The 15,665-nt window shown below is 37.0% G+C and overlaps 1 protein-coding gene across 1 annotated transcript; it reads right to left on the reverse strand.

The window, feature by feature from the left end:
• Positions 1 to 10,803: 10,803 nt before the first annotated feature.
• On the reverse strand, positions 10,804 to 15,124 carry LOC123721871 (uncharacterized protein K02A2.6-like). The gene has a single exon (XM_045681858.1). It carries the CDS (start codon positions 15,060 to 15,062, stop codon positions 11,004 to 11,006), a length of 4,059 nt encoding a protein of 1,352 aa, XP_045537814.1. The 5' UTR covers positions 15,063 to 15,124; the 3' UTR covers positions 10,804 to 11,003.
• Between the last annotated feature and the right edge of the window lie 541 nt (positions 15,125 to 15,665).

The raw sequence follows: 15,665 nt of genomic DNA on the forward strand, positions 1-15,665 counted from the left end.
AACATCATTGATTTGATTTCTTTTTTTTATTTTATTATAGAGTGGCAAACGAGCAAGCGGCCACTTTGAATAAAAATAGCGAGGCGACGGCTGCCCGTTGCCATCCGCAATTTTAGATGCGTTGCCTCTAATCGACGGAGGAGAGGACGTACAGAAAAATTAGATTTCTACTCCATATGCATTCCCTCGACCTTCAAATCCACTTCCCTTCTCATCCTCTCCTTATAAGAAAAGAGTGGGAAAAGAAAGAGAAGTAAAATTAGCCTTTGATTAGGGTCTGTATTTGTAACGATTTCCAAAATTATTTTACCATCAGAATGCTACATTATCACTAAGTGACATAGGCTTATTTGATATATTTTTTTACTTTAATATTTTAAAAAATAATATCAGTAAGGATAAGGCAGTTAGTATATTTTGAACATCATCAAAGTAAAGATTGAATTCATACAAAACAAAAGAGCAACGAAGTACACAAGTCACTTATGAATTCCATTAGCGTCTCGAACATTTGCTCTAAAATGAATAAAAAGAAAATGCTATTGTTCCTCCATTACCGACGTTTATTCGGCATTTTACTCACGAACACAATTATAACGCAATATCCTGATGGTCAAATAAACGTTACACTGAAGTATGTACGATGATAACTGCCCGATATTTTAGTACGGCTTCCGTTTGTGAAAAGCGTTCGTGTAATGATATTTTTATATAATTTTCTTTGTACGTTTGTTTTTACAAAATACACATTGAATTGTAAGATGAAGATGAAAGCTATACTAAGCATTATTAATACTTTGAGACTATTTCATGATTATTTGTTGCGTAATTCTATGCAATTTTAAGATGTAAAAAGCTTGCAATTTTGACAAAGAAATTTAAGCATTTATAGGTTATATTTAAAGCGTATGTTTTAAAAGCATTTATCCTTTATCATGTTATTGATGCTTGTACCAAATATATTATTCGAAACTAGTATGAACATCGATGTATACGTGACAAAGGAGGTATTTTGATCGGGGAATATTTTTCATTTAATATACTTGTAGCACTTTACGTATCGAGTTTTGCTATAAATTGATATTGTATTTGCAAAGTGTTTATACAAGGTAATAAGTTATATGTCTTAAATTTTTGCATTTGTTTTTCAAGATATGAATTTGTTAAATATATCAAGAATGACGCAGACTTCAAAAACAAAGTTGTTGTCATTCGAAGATTTTTTTTTATATCATAAGGTGGCAAACTAGCAAACGACCAGCCGGATTCGGCACAATAGCGAAGCGACCGTTGCCCATAGACATCCGCAAATGCAGATGCGTTGCCTACCTTTAATCAACGGAGAACGGGACGCACTGAAAGAGGATTTTTCTCCTTCGCATGCGTCCTCTCTTTCGTCAAATCCACTTCCCCTTCCCATACTTTCCTATTATGAAAGGATGGGAAGGAAAAGAGGACTAAAATTAGGCCTCCGGTACCACACTGATCAGAAGAAACGCGGAATTGCTTCCACTTCACGCCTGTCTTCTGTGTGGTCGTGGTATTGCACCGGTCGACCCGGCCAATTCGTGCACTCAACAAATATTGTTGTTGCGGGATCTACCACTATAAAAGTCCAATTATCCAAAGAGAGATTTATATGCGTGTCATATTCCTTGCTTTTCTGTTCGTCTCTTTGTATTCGATGAAAAGAAAGGCAATCTATTTGTCATGATCGTTAAGCTGACATTCTGTGTAAAAACGGTTTTATAAAATTACATTAAAGAAAGTAAACAAGTTTAATATAATTTTAGATTAAATATCCCAGACGAATTTCGTATGCTTGAGATTAAAGTTAACCAGTGCCCCCGCGGCCCGCCACCCGCTGTAGACGAACCGGAAATTAAACAGACGACTCAAGATGCGGCTTCTTAAGATGCAAGTAAATAAACTTAAATTTAATTTATTTGAATCAACAGAATATACTTTAAGCATTTGGTTATAAGTCTCTTAGATGTTATAAAATTTGTTGAACCCTTTTGTATAATTCCAATTAAAAAAATATATCATGTGCCGGAGGCCTAATTTTAGTCTTCTTTCCCTTCCCACCCCTTTTCTTATAAGGAAAGGATGGGAAGAGGAGGTGGATTTGAGGAGGAGATGAATAGGAAGGTGAAATATTCTCTTATTGTGCGTCTCCTACTTCGTCGATTGAGGGTAGGCAACGCATCTGCAATTGCATGGCTATGGGCAACTGCAAATTCATATGGTCGCATGCTCGTTTGCCACCTTGTAATATAAAAAAATGTGCCATAACGTCTCTTATCTTCAAATGTTTTTATAAAGCTTGATAATGCTTACAAATTCCTATCCATTCAAAACTAGTGATATACATACATACTAATACTTACAATCTCAACACTTTAGGTTGTAGTTCAATAGATTGCGATGTCAGTTCTATGCAATTTTCCGTTTAATTATGTTGGGACAATGGAGATGGGTACTAAATATTCATGAGATATTATCCTTGAAACAGTGACATTATAATGCAAGCGATGTGATTGTACGAGGACCGCTATTGTCTACAATTTAATGGTGATTACCATTAATTAAGTGTTTTCTTTCAAAGTGCCTAATACACTTACGTCAATGTAAATGATACGTGAAAGTTTAAATTGCATGAAAAATATGTATGGGTTTCCACTACACAAATATATATACAAAAGCAACTCATATGGTGATTCTATTTGAAACCAAAGAGATAGAAATGTTTTATGCAATGGAAACCAACAGTCAAATTGAAATTCGTAACTGTCTTTTATACCTGATATTATACAGCCTATATCTTGACCTACAATCAAACGCCGTAAAGAATAATAAAAAAAAAGTTATTATCCGGCCGTATGGCGCGTTCTATTAGGTCCCTCTCCAAATTGCTTGTATAATTTTATTATCATTTTATGCAATATACACAGACAGCTCTCGCGCGTTGGCCCTGTAACGCGATTACTTTGAAGCGAAGGTAAAAAAAGCACATAAAAAGATGATTTAAAAAAAAGATAGAGCTTACCTTTAAAGTAAAAAGCTTTGTTCCAAACTAAATCACCGATATTGATGAAGATAATAGATGTAGCAAGAGGAAAAGACGACGAAAAAGAATATTGTGGATTAGAAGGAAATACTGACGTCGACGATTCGGTCCAATCCAATCTATGCATAATTAAATTCTTTTGTTTGAACGTACGCTAATTGGATTAAGAACCTTGTTTCTTACGAATAAATAGTAAAATGTATAGTGAAAACAGGGTTTTTAGTGATTGAATTTTTACTGGTTGCTTTGAAACCTAGTTAGAAAACAGGTAGAAGTAGATAGAGTTAAGTAAAAAATAAAAACACGCGCAAGAAGGGGTTGGATTCTGATATAATAGGTGATAGAGATGTATCGAAGAATTGTAGATACTCTTCTTTATGTAGGAAAAAGGGCAAAATGATAATGTTTTCTAACTCTAACTCAGAAATTAATGCCGAATTTAGTAGAATATATAGTAGTATAAGTTAAATTAGTTTTACTTTGTTTGAATGAGACATATGAAGCAGTGTAACATGTATCGGAGATTTAGTTATTTGTTACATAACAAGAGTCCGCATTTTGTCGATTCCATGCAGCTGTCGATCGCCTAACGTTACGATTATTACTGTAATCGGTATCGAGGCCCCGATCGTTATCCGAATTAGTGAGATCACGGGGTCGCAGCCTTTCGACCTATTTTATAATGTTAAGCTTCGTTTCTATATAAAATATGTATTAAATTTAGTTCAAGTAATGTACAGTTATTTCAGTATTCGATTGAACAAATCTTCGAGTATGGAATTTGAAATTTCGCACATATGTTAGCTTAATAATTTTACTAATATATATAATTCGAATGTTTAGATGACTGGATAGTTGGATGTTTGTTTGAAAGTATCTCTAGAACGGCTGTATAGATCTCACTGAAATTTCGCATAGATGTAGAACATAGTTTGGAAGAACATATACCAATTAAGTTTTTTTTTAATTCCGTTCGAACAGAGTTGCGGGCGACATCTAATATTACATAATGTTTACTGAGAAATAAAATAGCTTTTAATGATTATGAACAAACATAACTTTAATAATAACTTCAATTTTATTATATTAGAGTAGCTATCATTAACTTTAACGTTATTATTTAGTAATTAAAGAGTTCAGAATTAATAAAGTCTGTCTCATTAACGAGGCGCATAATGTGAAATCACATTCGCTCATTTATTAAGGTTATGACATACAGACGCCGACATAATATCTTTATGTCACATTCAGGTGTTTTGCGCCGAAACGTCGTTAAACTAAGCTTCGTATAAACCATACAAGGTTGATAGAGACATTAATTTAGATAATATTTTTATGGAAATGAAAAGAAAAACTTAGTTTATAGAAACCAGTCAGGAGAACAAGATTTAATTATATATTTTAGATATTTTAACGTAATAAGAAAGAGAAAGCTTAAAAAGAGCTGGATTTAGCGGAGGAGGGGATGCATAGGAAGGGGAAATATCCAATTTTTGTGCGTCTATTAACGGTAGGGAATGCATCTACAAATGCGCAAAAAGAGACTATCCCACTTAAAGTCTTTATGTAGTTCCCCTTAGTATAGTCTTAGGAGGAAATCTACCTGAAAACGTCGAAATATCGAAGCTGCCCAGACATCCGCGATTTCACATACGTTGCCTACCTTTAATCGAGGGAGAGACGCACAGAAAGAAGATATTTCCCCTTACTATGCTTCCCCTCCTTCGTGAAATCCATTTCCTCTTCCCGTTATTTCCTTATAAGAAAAGAGTGGGATGGGAAAGAGGACTAAAATTAGGCACCGTGTACGCACACTCACCGCACGAAATGTGGAATTACTTCCACTTCACGCCTGTCTTCTTTGTGATCGTCGTCTGCAACGGATGATGATATTGCTAGCATCTACCACTGTTACCTTCTGTGTTTAATCATCTCTGTTTTCAGTTCGATGCAAACAGTGAGTTTTACTTTTTTGTAAGCTGTAAAACAATTGATGTCACGGCTATTACAGCAGCAGTTTTAAAAATAAAACAAATTTTTGGATAAAATAATTATTTAAAACCCAAACTAAATATAGGATTCCGACAATTAAAATAATAGTTTTTAGTTGATAATCACTAAGGGAATTTAATTCGTACTTCGTACTTATTTCGTTACTTTATATTAGGTTTTTAATCTTGACATTTGTTCCGATGCTATAGATAACTGACAAGGGAACGCCGGCTGCCAAAAACTTCTCTTTGTCGAGATAAAAACAGAGAACAAAGTCTACAGAGATGAGAGCCAGCTCTCCCGCCCTTATCTCCACTCGAGCGCTGGCGAGCGCTTCAAATTTAGTTAGGTCTAAAATACTCAAAATTTTAAAACTTTGTTGGTTGTTACAGATAAGTTCAAATAAATTTTAGTAGAAACATTTTAACTGACAGGACTGTACTGTTATATAAGTATTTACAGTGAAAGACGTTTATTCCCAACCCATCTCGCTGAACTGTCACTTGATTCTCACAATGCAATTAGCTGGCTATAGTAAAAAACATAGGTAATTGATAAATTGTAGCTCTGATGGTGTTAGCTTGCAGTATTTTATTCGATACTAAATGGGAAGTGATTTTTGGAACGAAGTTCCTTATCGCGCGTTGTGAAAGGGGGCTAGACGGAAAAAATTCTTACGAAAAGTTGTCACGAAACTTTTTGCTATAGTAAGTATGTTAACGACGAATGAGCGCTACTTCACCATGGCAACGACGTGACAATATATAACGAAAATTCATAGAAATAAAATGTACTTCTTGTGAAGACTTAAGTTTTTTATTCATAGAATAAACATTGGTTCCTTCACTAATTAATAGAAAGGAACTTCGTTCCATCCGGGTTTCCCTTGATACCCCTCAAGTTTTTTTTCTTATACGTTTATATGTATTTACCTATTGCCAATAATATCAATCAGCGGCAGTCAAAGGGTTAAAACATGTGTTTAACTAAACAGTACCTAACACTATTTGTTGGAGTACATTAATTTTTATATAATTAGGCTCTTATTTTTTAAGAACTTGAAATAAATCTCTTCAGTATATTGAGGTATAAGAACAGTGGTACAATTAAGCAATCCTTTTATTTCTCAACCAGAACACTACAAACAAAATGCTATCGGTTAAATGTTTACGAGCGAGTCGTTTTTACTCATCCATTTCATTTAATGGTTTTGCTATAAAATCTATTGCACCTTCAAGCCTTATTCTAAATATAGGCCGTGGAAAAATGTGCAAATAAAAAAAAAAGTATTCCCTAGCTTGCAGAATATCTGTTACGAGCGCTGGCATATATAATCTACATTTTACACTATCGTAAAGGGATCCTTTGTTGAACCACTATATATTATATGTAAAATTTATTTCATAGGATTTTATAAATTATAAACCAAAATATTCTGCATATTTGTGGAGACAGATGATGTTTTGAACATCCTGTAAGTTCAGTAAGTTCAAAAAATTACTGTTTATGGTTTTATTGTTGTTTAAAGTTCTAACACAATTCACGCCTGTAACACAGAGGGATAGATAGAGTTAAGACCCTCCATTTAGTGTGGCCAAATGAATCTCTGTAATCCACTTTTCGCTATTTCGGGAGACGGAACATGATGGATGGCGAGCCGCGTCGCAGTCTTTTTCTCCCGAGAAATCACGGGTTGCATCAAGATGTTTTTTTTCCTTTACCGTAAGAACGTCGAATAAATGTACATAATATGTAAATCAAAAAACACATTGGTTCTTGGCGGGATTCGAAACCAGGACCTGCAGATTGCAAGTCAAGTGCTTAACACCTGAGCCACCGACGCTTCATAGTAGTTCTAAGTTATGAGAAAATGCGTTTCAATATTTCATAAAATTGACTTGTAAAGTTAACACTAAGATTATCACAGACATTAAATAATTTCATATTTAGTTTACTTTTGTACATTCTAAACATTAAAGCGTATTCATGTTACAATGCTTCATGAATTAAAAATGAGATGTAACACGATGTATCAAATTGGAGCGAATTATCCGCTCACTGTATTCCGTCAGGCTCTGATATGAAATGTCTCACCTTAATTAAAGACTTGCGACTCGTAGTCTTACTCCATTGGCGGGGATTTTAATTCAATTAAAAATAATGAACCGCCTGTCTACGCTTAATTGGTGTACAAAACGTTAATTTGCGAAAACGAGCACTCGAATTTATTCAGAGGTATGTACTTGTAACGATGTAACATTTGAATTAATATATACTTATATAAATAAATGTGATGTTCTAATTTTTGTATGTATATTTCAGGTTATCTTAAATATTTAGTTTAATTTCGCGAAGAAATTTGACGTAAAAAAATAACTTGTCTTAGCCAAAAAAATAGTGCATTTTTTCAAATTCGTAAACTTTTAGTCAGAAATCGACAAGTATTTTGTTTTTATCATTTTTTATAAGCGTATCAAAGAATCAGTTAAGTAACAAGTTCAGTCATTATCGAAAACTCTATCAAAATAGATTCGTTTCTTCATTGCGAAGGAGAGTAAGTTTGAGTAATATCTCGTAACTATATAAACATTTCTAATTTAATATAAATATCATAATACTGTAGATTAAATTACATCAGTAAGTAAACAGGGCGGAAATTAAACGGCGCGGTTCGGTGTGATACTATCGCAAGACGGAGTATCGTAGCACTGACAAATTAAAATTTAATTACAGTCAATATTACAATGTTTATTAATACGGTGAGCAGAGCCATCTATTGTTTAATTTTGTGCTTGATATATTATTTGAAATATAAATTAAAATATCAATTTAGTACTGTAATAACTTATTGACTTCTTCTTTGTTCATAATACTAGGAAAATATTCTCGTGGGTACGTCTTAACATTGATTATTTGAATATTAGGAATTGTTAAAATAAAATATTTTAATTTATCAAAAACATATCTAATATATAAAATTCTCGTGTCACAGTTTTCGTCACCGTACTCCTCCGAAACGGCTTGACCGATTCTCATGAAATTTTGTGAGCATATTCAGTAGGTCTGAGAATCGGCCAACATCTATTTTTCATTTTTTTTAACTGCGCGCGGACGGAAATGCGGGCGACAGCTAGTAAATTTATATATTTTGTAATAACAAGTTGAAATACTTATTCAACAAAACTATAACGAAAAAACCACGGACATTTTCCGACGATTTTTAATTTAATTCACTTCTTAGAAATATTTTCCATCGCAAATTCGAGAAAAGGTTTACAAAGTGCATTTTTTATTCAAACGAGTTCCCGTAGGAATCATTAAGGCTACAAAGCGTAATGCAATTCTATTTTAATTAGGGAACCCGCGGTACAGCGGTCGAAGTGTTAACTTTTAAACTAGATTTAGGTTTTAACAGCCACCTCTGATTACATCTCGCCGGTGAAATCAAGATTAATTGAGAGAGTTCACTATTCTGTTGCTCGATGGAATTCCTTCTTACTGAGATAACTGGGTTAGGCAGTAGTTATTCTAGATCACTTTTTAAGGTATTGAATATGATGTGATCTTAGTCTGACATTTTAACACGTTTTATGCCGGTGCAATATTTATGTACGAAAAAACTGATCAAGCGAGTCTTTGGCTCTGAACGTTGTAATGAGAGAGTTGACATTTTTTTCGTATTCTTCACGGAAGCGTCTTTTTTTGTATATTATGTTAACGTTATACGGAAACTATATATGTGTAAAATGTATATGTGAAAACTTGCTAGCATGTTATATATTTGATGTACTATGATTTTAAATTTAAATCAATCGAAAGTAGAAAAACATTGAAAATGAAATGTGATTTACTAAAATATCTTTTTTAAACTTTAAAATGTATCATAATTCAGTAAATTTTAAACACGTGCGTTTAATGAGAACCTGGATTTTAAAAATTCATTTATAATTTTTATCTTGCGTTATCGAAAAATGAGAATTTATGAAAAAATTTAATTTATCACCTCAACTATTAAAGGTACGAGTACATTTTGTAATAAATAGCTGTCGCCCACGACTCTGGTACACGATATTAGGTAAATTTAGAAAGTAGCCTGTGTATTCTTACAGATTATGTACTACATATACGCCAAGTTTCATCAAGATCCATAGAGCCGTTCCGAAGATACCTTCAAACAAACATCCATCCATCAATCTCGCATTTATAATATTAGTGAGATCGTAAGAAAGATATAACATATCATTTTATAGAAAATTTCATCACCTTTCTTTGAGGCTATAGCTAGTTATGATTTAGCAACGTTTTTATATAAAAACATAGAAGCATACATGGGTAGCTTTTCAAAACTTTGAGATATTGTACAAAGAACGCAAACTTCTCGAGGACGTAGCGACGGCGACTTTGTTTTTCATTCACTGACTAGGATTCAGAAGGCGCCTGTCGCAAGTCTGTCGCAATATTAGACCCTCGTGCTTCCTGTTTTTAATTGAAAATACAAAGAAAACTTAGGATTTTATTTAAAAAAAAAATATTTTTTGAAGTAGGTACAAGAAATAACATATTGCTTAAGTTACAATGGAGTTTTTAACTTTGCATTTTTCTGTTTGATTTGTTTGATGTAAAGGAAAAAAAATAATGTAATTAAAAATTGATCTCCTGGCAAATTTATTTTGAAATGATTACGTTCATAAGTCGGATGTTTACTTTACAGTACAGTTAATGTTTTCTTTATCTATTTCGATTAACGTACTGTCAATAATATCAGTGGAAAGATACTTTAAGTGTTTACTTTCTATATCAAAGTGTTTGTTTTGTATCAGGATGTTGACTGAAAACAATCAAGCTTCACCCCTTCGTTCTAATAAGCGTTGGTTTCCATTGCTGAAATACGTTGCTAGAAACTATTGTTGTCTCCTCTCCTGTCAAGTATCTGGATAGTGAAAATGCACGGATTTGTGTTATAACAGAAGGAATAATAAGTTGTTTTAACAAATAATTGTTTTCCTTTTTGACATATATTGAAAGTCAATATTAAACTCATCTGATCTTGATTAATTTTTATGAATAAGAAACCTACCCAATGCCCAAGCTGGACATTGAAATAAATACAGCAAATTGTGTACTTTATTACAATGACTCCAAGGTATGTTTTCCAATGATTAAATTTGTTCAAACGGATTCAAAGTTGCGTAATTATTATTTGTTTTGTTTACGCTGGCAAAGTACCAGGAGAGCATAAAACATTGTAACGAATATATGACGTGATAGAGAAAGAAGTATCTCTCTCTCTTTCTCACGCTTTTGCGATGCGCGCGTTTCCGATAACACTTCGTCAGCACCCTTTTGGTGACGAAATGCATTCGACGTGACATGTCGTAAGAATATACTACTGATTGTTTATGTTACTCTGATACTATGTTATTATTGTCATTATTTATAAATAAATTCCCAACTAAAAAAAAATATTTTAAATGATGATAATTAAATAATTATTTAATTGAGTTTTGATATACGTTAATAAATTGTTATAAATTGTTGTTGCTCTTTTGTGAAAAGGTATGAAAGTGATGGCAATAGCAGTGTAAATTTATAAATTTGTATTAACAGTAATTTTATTCTACTCTGTTTCTATATTGTTACAAGATTTTGAAACATTGATTTAAGCTACATATTATCTATATATATAAAAGAAAGTCGTGTTAGTTACTGTTACGTATTGGGAGTAATGAAACGTTTGCTTGCTTAGCGCAGACTGTTTATTCAAGTCGCTGTCACATTAGCGGCGGGCGCAGCCGCCCGTTCGGAAACACACGCAGGGCAAGCGCATACACAACATCCCTCCCCCTTTAGATGTGACATAACATTTAACCCTAAACTCTGAGAAAGACAATACAATTATACAACTTTTATATACAGTAGCTTATTACTAACACAATTATATTCATTGACTATCCAACTCTAAACAATCGGACGGCGCAGGGCGCCTTACCCCTCGAGTTACAGTCACATTGGGATGGTTGATAGGAGGTGTGACCGGAAGCGAGCATGCTTCCTCACCTTCCCCCTCAGATAGGCCCCTATCACTATCCTGTGCGACTCCTGGCATTCCTGAGGATGTTAACGATATTGGCATACTATCAACAACCTCATCAAAATCATCAACATCCCACGTGTTTAAGTTCTTATTAGTATGACCTTTATATAACCATAATTGATTTTTGTGTTTTTTTAGTGTAGCTAAAGTTTCATTATCTTGTATTACGTACAATACTTTGCCCAGTCGCCGTAACACAATACCCTTATGCCAGGTGAACTTATTTTTACCACTAAATTTTTTGTATAGCACATGTTCACCAGGGGAAAAGGAAGATTTATTTTTCCCACCATGGGCTGTGATTTGCGACTGCTGCCTAACCTCAACAACATCGGCAAGGGCGCCGAACGAGGGCGACGGCTCTCTGGGATTAATTAAATCCAACCGCGATTTAAGTTTACGCCCGTACACCAGTTCTGCTGGGGATAGACCTGTGGTGGAGTGAATTGAATTTCGATAGTCAAACAGAAACTTGAGGAGACGTAACTTACATTCATTCACTGTACGACTAGACATAACGCTACTTTTGATGCCTTTTTTCACAACTTTTACCATACTTTCCGCTTGACCATTGCTGGCTGGATGGTATGCCGGTGTAGTTAAGTGCTTGATTCCATTTCCTAAGCAGAACTTTGAGAACTCTTGCGAAGCAAAGGAGGGTCCGTTGTCGCTCACAATCGTGTTCGGTATCCCATAACGCGCAATGTATTCGTAAAACCGTTCGATTACTGCATTCGACGTTGTGTTTGCGTTCATGTCGTATACCTCAACCCATTTTGTATACGAGTCTACGACGACCAAATACGACCGACCGTTTAACGGCCCTAAGAAGTCGATGTGCACCCTGTGAAACGGCTGAGGAGGAAACTTCCACGGCGCCAGCTTAGCACGCGGTGGTGACGGCCTCAGCCGGGTGCACACCTCACAGGACCCGATTAAATTTTCAATAGCGTCGTCCACGCCCGGAAACCAAAATCTGGACCTCGCTTCAGCCTTGGTTTTAACTATTCCTAAATGGGACGTATGCAATTCGTTCATTACCTTTTTACGTAATGAACTTGGAATTATTACTTTATGGCCCCTCATTAAGCATCCATTTTCTACCGATAGCTGATTTCGACATAAAAAGTACGGCTTCAACCTTAAATCTGCTACTTTATGTGGCCAGCCGTTTAGAACATAATTCACAACGCGGGATAATATTACGTCTTTGGATGTTTCATGACGTAATTCGCTTACGGTAATAGGCAACGATCCGTCCACCACGAAGCAAACATATGCGGCCCTATCGCACAGCGCCGCGGCGGCGTCTGCGCACGACGCGCGCCCCGCCTTCGTGGTCACCGCGCCGCGCTCCCCCGCACCCGCCAAGCTCGCGCGGGAAAGATAGTCCGCGCTGTTATCGGAGCTGCGAACATATTCTATAACGTAATTATACGCGCTTAAAAACATCGCGTAACGTTGCAGCCTATTTGCTGACACTTCTGGAATACCCTTATGTGGACCGAAGATGGAGATCAAAGGCTTGTGATCGGTTCGTAAGACGAAAGGGTCCGATCGACCGTATAAGTACTGGTGAAACCGACGCACCCCGAATATAATCGCAGTCGCTTCTTTTTGTATTTGCGAGTATCTATGCTCGGCGGGCGTGAGTGTGCGCGACGCGTACGCAACCGGCCGCTCCGTGCCGTCTTTCCCCACTTGTGACAAAATCGCCCCGAGACCGGTGGGGGATGCGTCGACCGTTAGAATAAGTTTGGCGCTTTGATCAAAATGTGCCAAAACCGAATCCGACGCTAGACACTTTTTTATAGATGAGAAAGCGTCCGAGTGAATTTTTGTCCACTTCCAGTTACTATTCTTTTTTAACAATTCGTACAATGGACTTAACATCATTGATGCACCGGGTACAAAATTTCTATAATAGTTTGCTAGCCCTAAAAACGATTGCAACTGACTCACATTACTTGGCCTAGGTGCGTTTAGTATGGCTTTAACTTTTTCCGGCGATTTTTTAAGACCATTTTTGTTAATTACATAACCTAAATAACTGATCTCGTCTTTAAAAAATTCGCACTTTTCCCTTTGAAGTGTTAACCCCGCGTCTTCGAGCCTCTGCAATACGGAACTTAGTCGCGTCAAGTGCTCCTCCCTATTACGACCTGTAATCAAAATATCGTCGAGGAGACACAATACCCCGTCTAAGCCCGATAACACGGTCTCCATGGCGCGCTGAAAAATCGCCGGAGCTGAGGACAGACCGAATACGAGCCGTGTGTACTGATAAAGTCCACGGTGCGTGTTGATGCACGTCAGCTTCTGTGAGTCCTCGTCGAGACACAGCTGATTGTACGCGCTGGACAAGTCTAGTTTCGTAAACTGTTCGCCGCCGTGCAGCTTCGAGAACAACTCATTGACAGTCGGCAAGGGAAACTGCTCGACGACTAGCTGCTTGTTAATACTAACCGAGTAGTCGGCGCATATTCTTACGGAGCCGTTCCTTTTAAGGACTGGCACGATGGGGGACGCATATTCGGAATGGTCAACAGGTTTCAGGACACCTAGGTCGACTAGCCTATTTAACTCGTCGGTAACCTTTTCCCTGAGGGCGAAAGCAATGGGTCGCGCTTTAAAGAACTTCGGCTTTGAATTTTCTTTCAAAAATAATTTTATTTTATATTTTTTAAAACAACCCAAATTGTCGGAAAATGTTTTATAAAAACGAGTCTGAAGCTGTTCTATCGAGAGCGATGACCCACAATATTTTACTGGAGCTAGTTCTAAGTGGAACTTCGAGATAAAATCCCTGCCGAGAAGTGCCGGGCCCCCGCCACGTACCACGTATACGTCTATAGCGCGAGTGACCCCATCGAACGACATTTGTGACTCACGCATAACACCTAAACAGTGTATTCTTTGGCCCGTGTAACTCATTAACTTTTTATTCGAAGGCGACAATGACACATTAAAATGCCGTTTAAAAGTAATCTCGGAAATAACCGTTACAGCGGACCCGCTGTCAATTTCAAATTTTAAAGTGACCCCATTTAAATTAACAGACTCCACCATAGGTTCACCCCTGAAAGATCGGATATTATACAACTCACCGCCGTCGTCGTTCTCGCCCTTCCCGCTCGTCACAGCTGACGTCAGATTCACCTTCTTGCACATGCGTCGGAGGTGACCCGTTTGATTACATTTTTTGCACGTATTATTAATGAAACGACACTCTGGCGAACTGTGGTTAAAATAACCACACACGGAACACTGCACTTTTCCCGACTTTCTCTCACTCACTTCTTGTTCACATTTGTTCGACTGTCCGATTTTACATAGCACTTCTGCATGCGCGGTAACGACACCGCTCGAGACTGCTCCCGTCCGCGCGCACCTGATGTTCTCGGCCTGCTCCACCGCCCTTGCCAGGGTCAGGCTACTCAGATCCTCGGCGAAGATCGCTTCTTTTTCGAGTCCCGGTAGCATCCCCACTATGAACCGGTCGCGGAGTACTTCTTCTAGGCTGCTAAAGTTGCAATTAGCCGTGAGTCCCCGTAGTCGAGCCGCCCATTGCGTAAATGACTCCGCGGGTTGCTGCACTGCTGCGTAAAATTTGTGCCGTTCGCCGAAACCGACGCGTTTCGGCGTGAAATGAGCATCCAGGAGATCTAGAATATCTTCGTAGGGCACCTCATGGAGTTCCTTGGGCAGCGCTAGATCTGCTGCCAACTTGTATGTGCCCTCAGTGAGCGCACTAAGCAGTATAGCTCGTCGTTTAACTCCCGTCGCATCGGTTATATGGTTTACGTCGTTCGCGATAAACCACTGCGTTATGCGACTTTTATACGTTTTCCACGTTTGTTCACTGTGATTAAAACACGATAAAACACCAAAATGCATTGCAGACATTTTGGGTTTTATTTATTCAAAAGTGGGTATTTCACGCACTCGTCGCCACTGTTACGTATTGGGAGTAATGAAACGTTTGCTTGCTTAGCGCAGACTGTTTATTCAAGTCGCTGTCACATTAGCGGCGGGCGCAGCCGCCCGTTCGGAAACACACGCAGGGCAAGCGCATACACAACAGTTACACTATTTATAACTCAAGAACGGCTGAATCAATTTGACTGAAAATTGGTCGGCAGGTAGCTTAGAACCAGGAAACGGACATAGGATAATTTTTACCCCGTTTTCTATTTTTTATTCCGCGCGGACGGAGTCGCGGGTATAAGCTAGTTAACTATAAAACACGGATTATGTTCTCATTTCTCATTAATTTAAGAGCATGATAAAGTGATAATTTCTCCATACATTCGTCTCAAAAAATTTTGTTGCGTTTTCATTTGTTTTTCTTATTTGTTCCTGCAGATTCTTCATTAAACGTTCGAACAACGTGCGATAAAAGAGCGTTTGAACGACGGACAATTACGTCGATACGAGTGAAATGCGCTCGAGATAAACGCTGTAATTGATTAAAGCAGCTTCTTTATACGACCCATCAAATGAAATCTT

This window comes from Papilio machaon, chromosome 17, assembly GCF_912999745.1.
Source record: "Papilio machaon chromosome 17, ilPapMach1.1, whole genome shotgun sequence".
Taxonomy (NCBI): Eukaryota; Metazoa; Arthropoda; class Insecta; order Lepidoptera; family Papilionidae; genus Papilio; species Papilio machaon.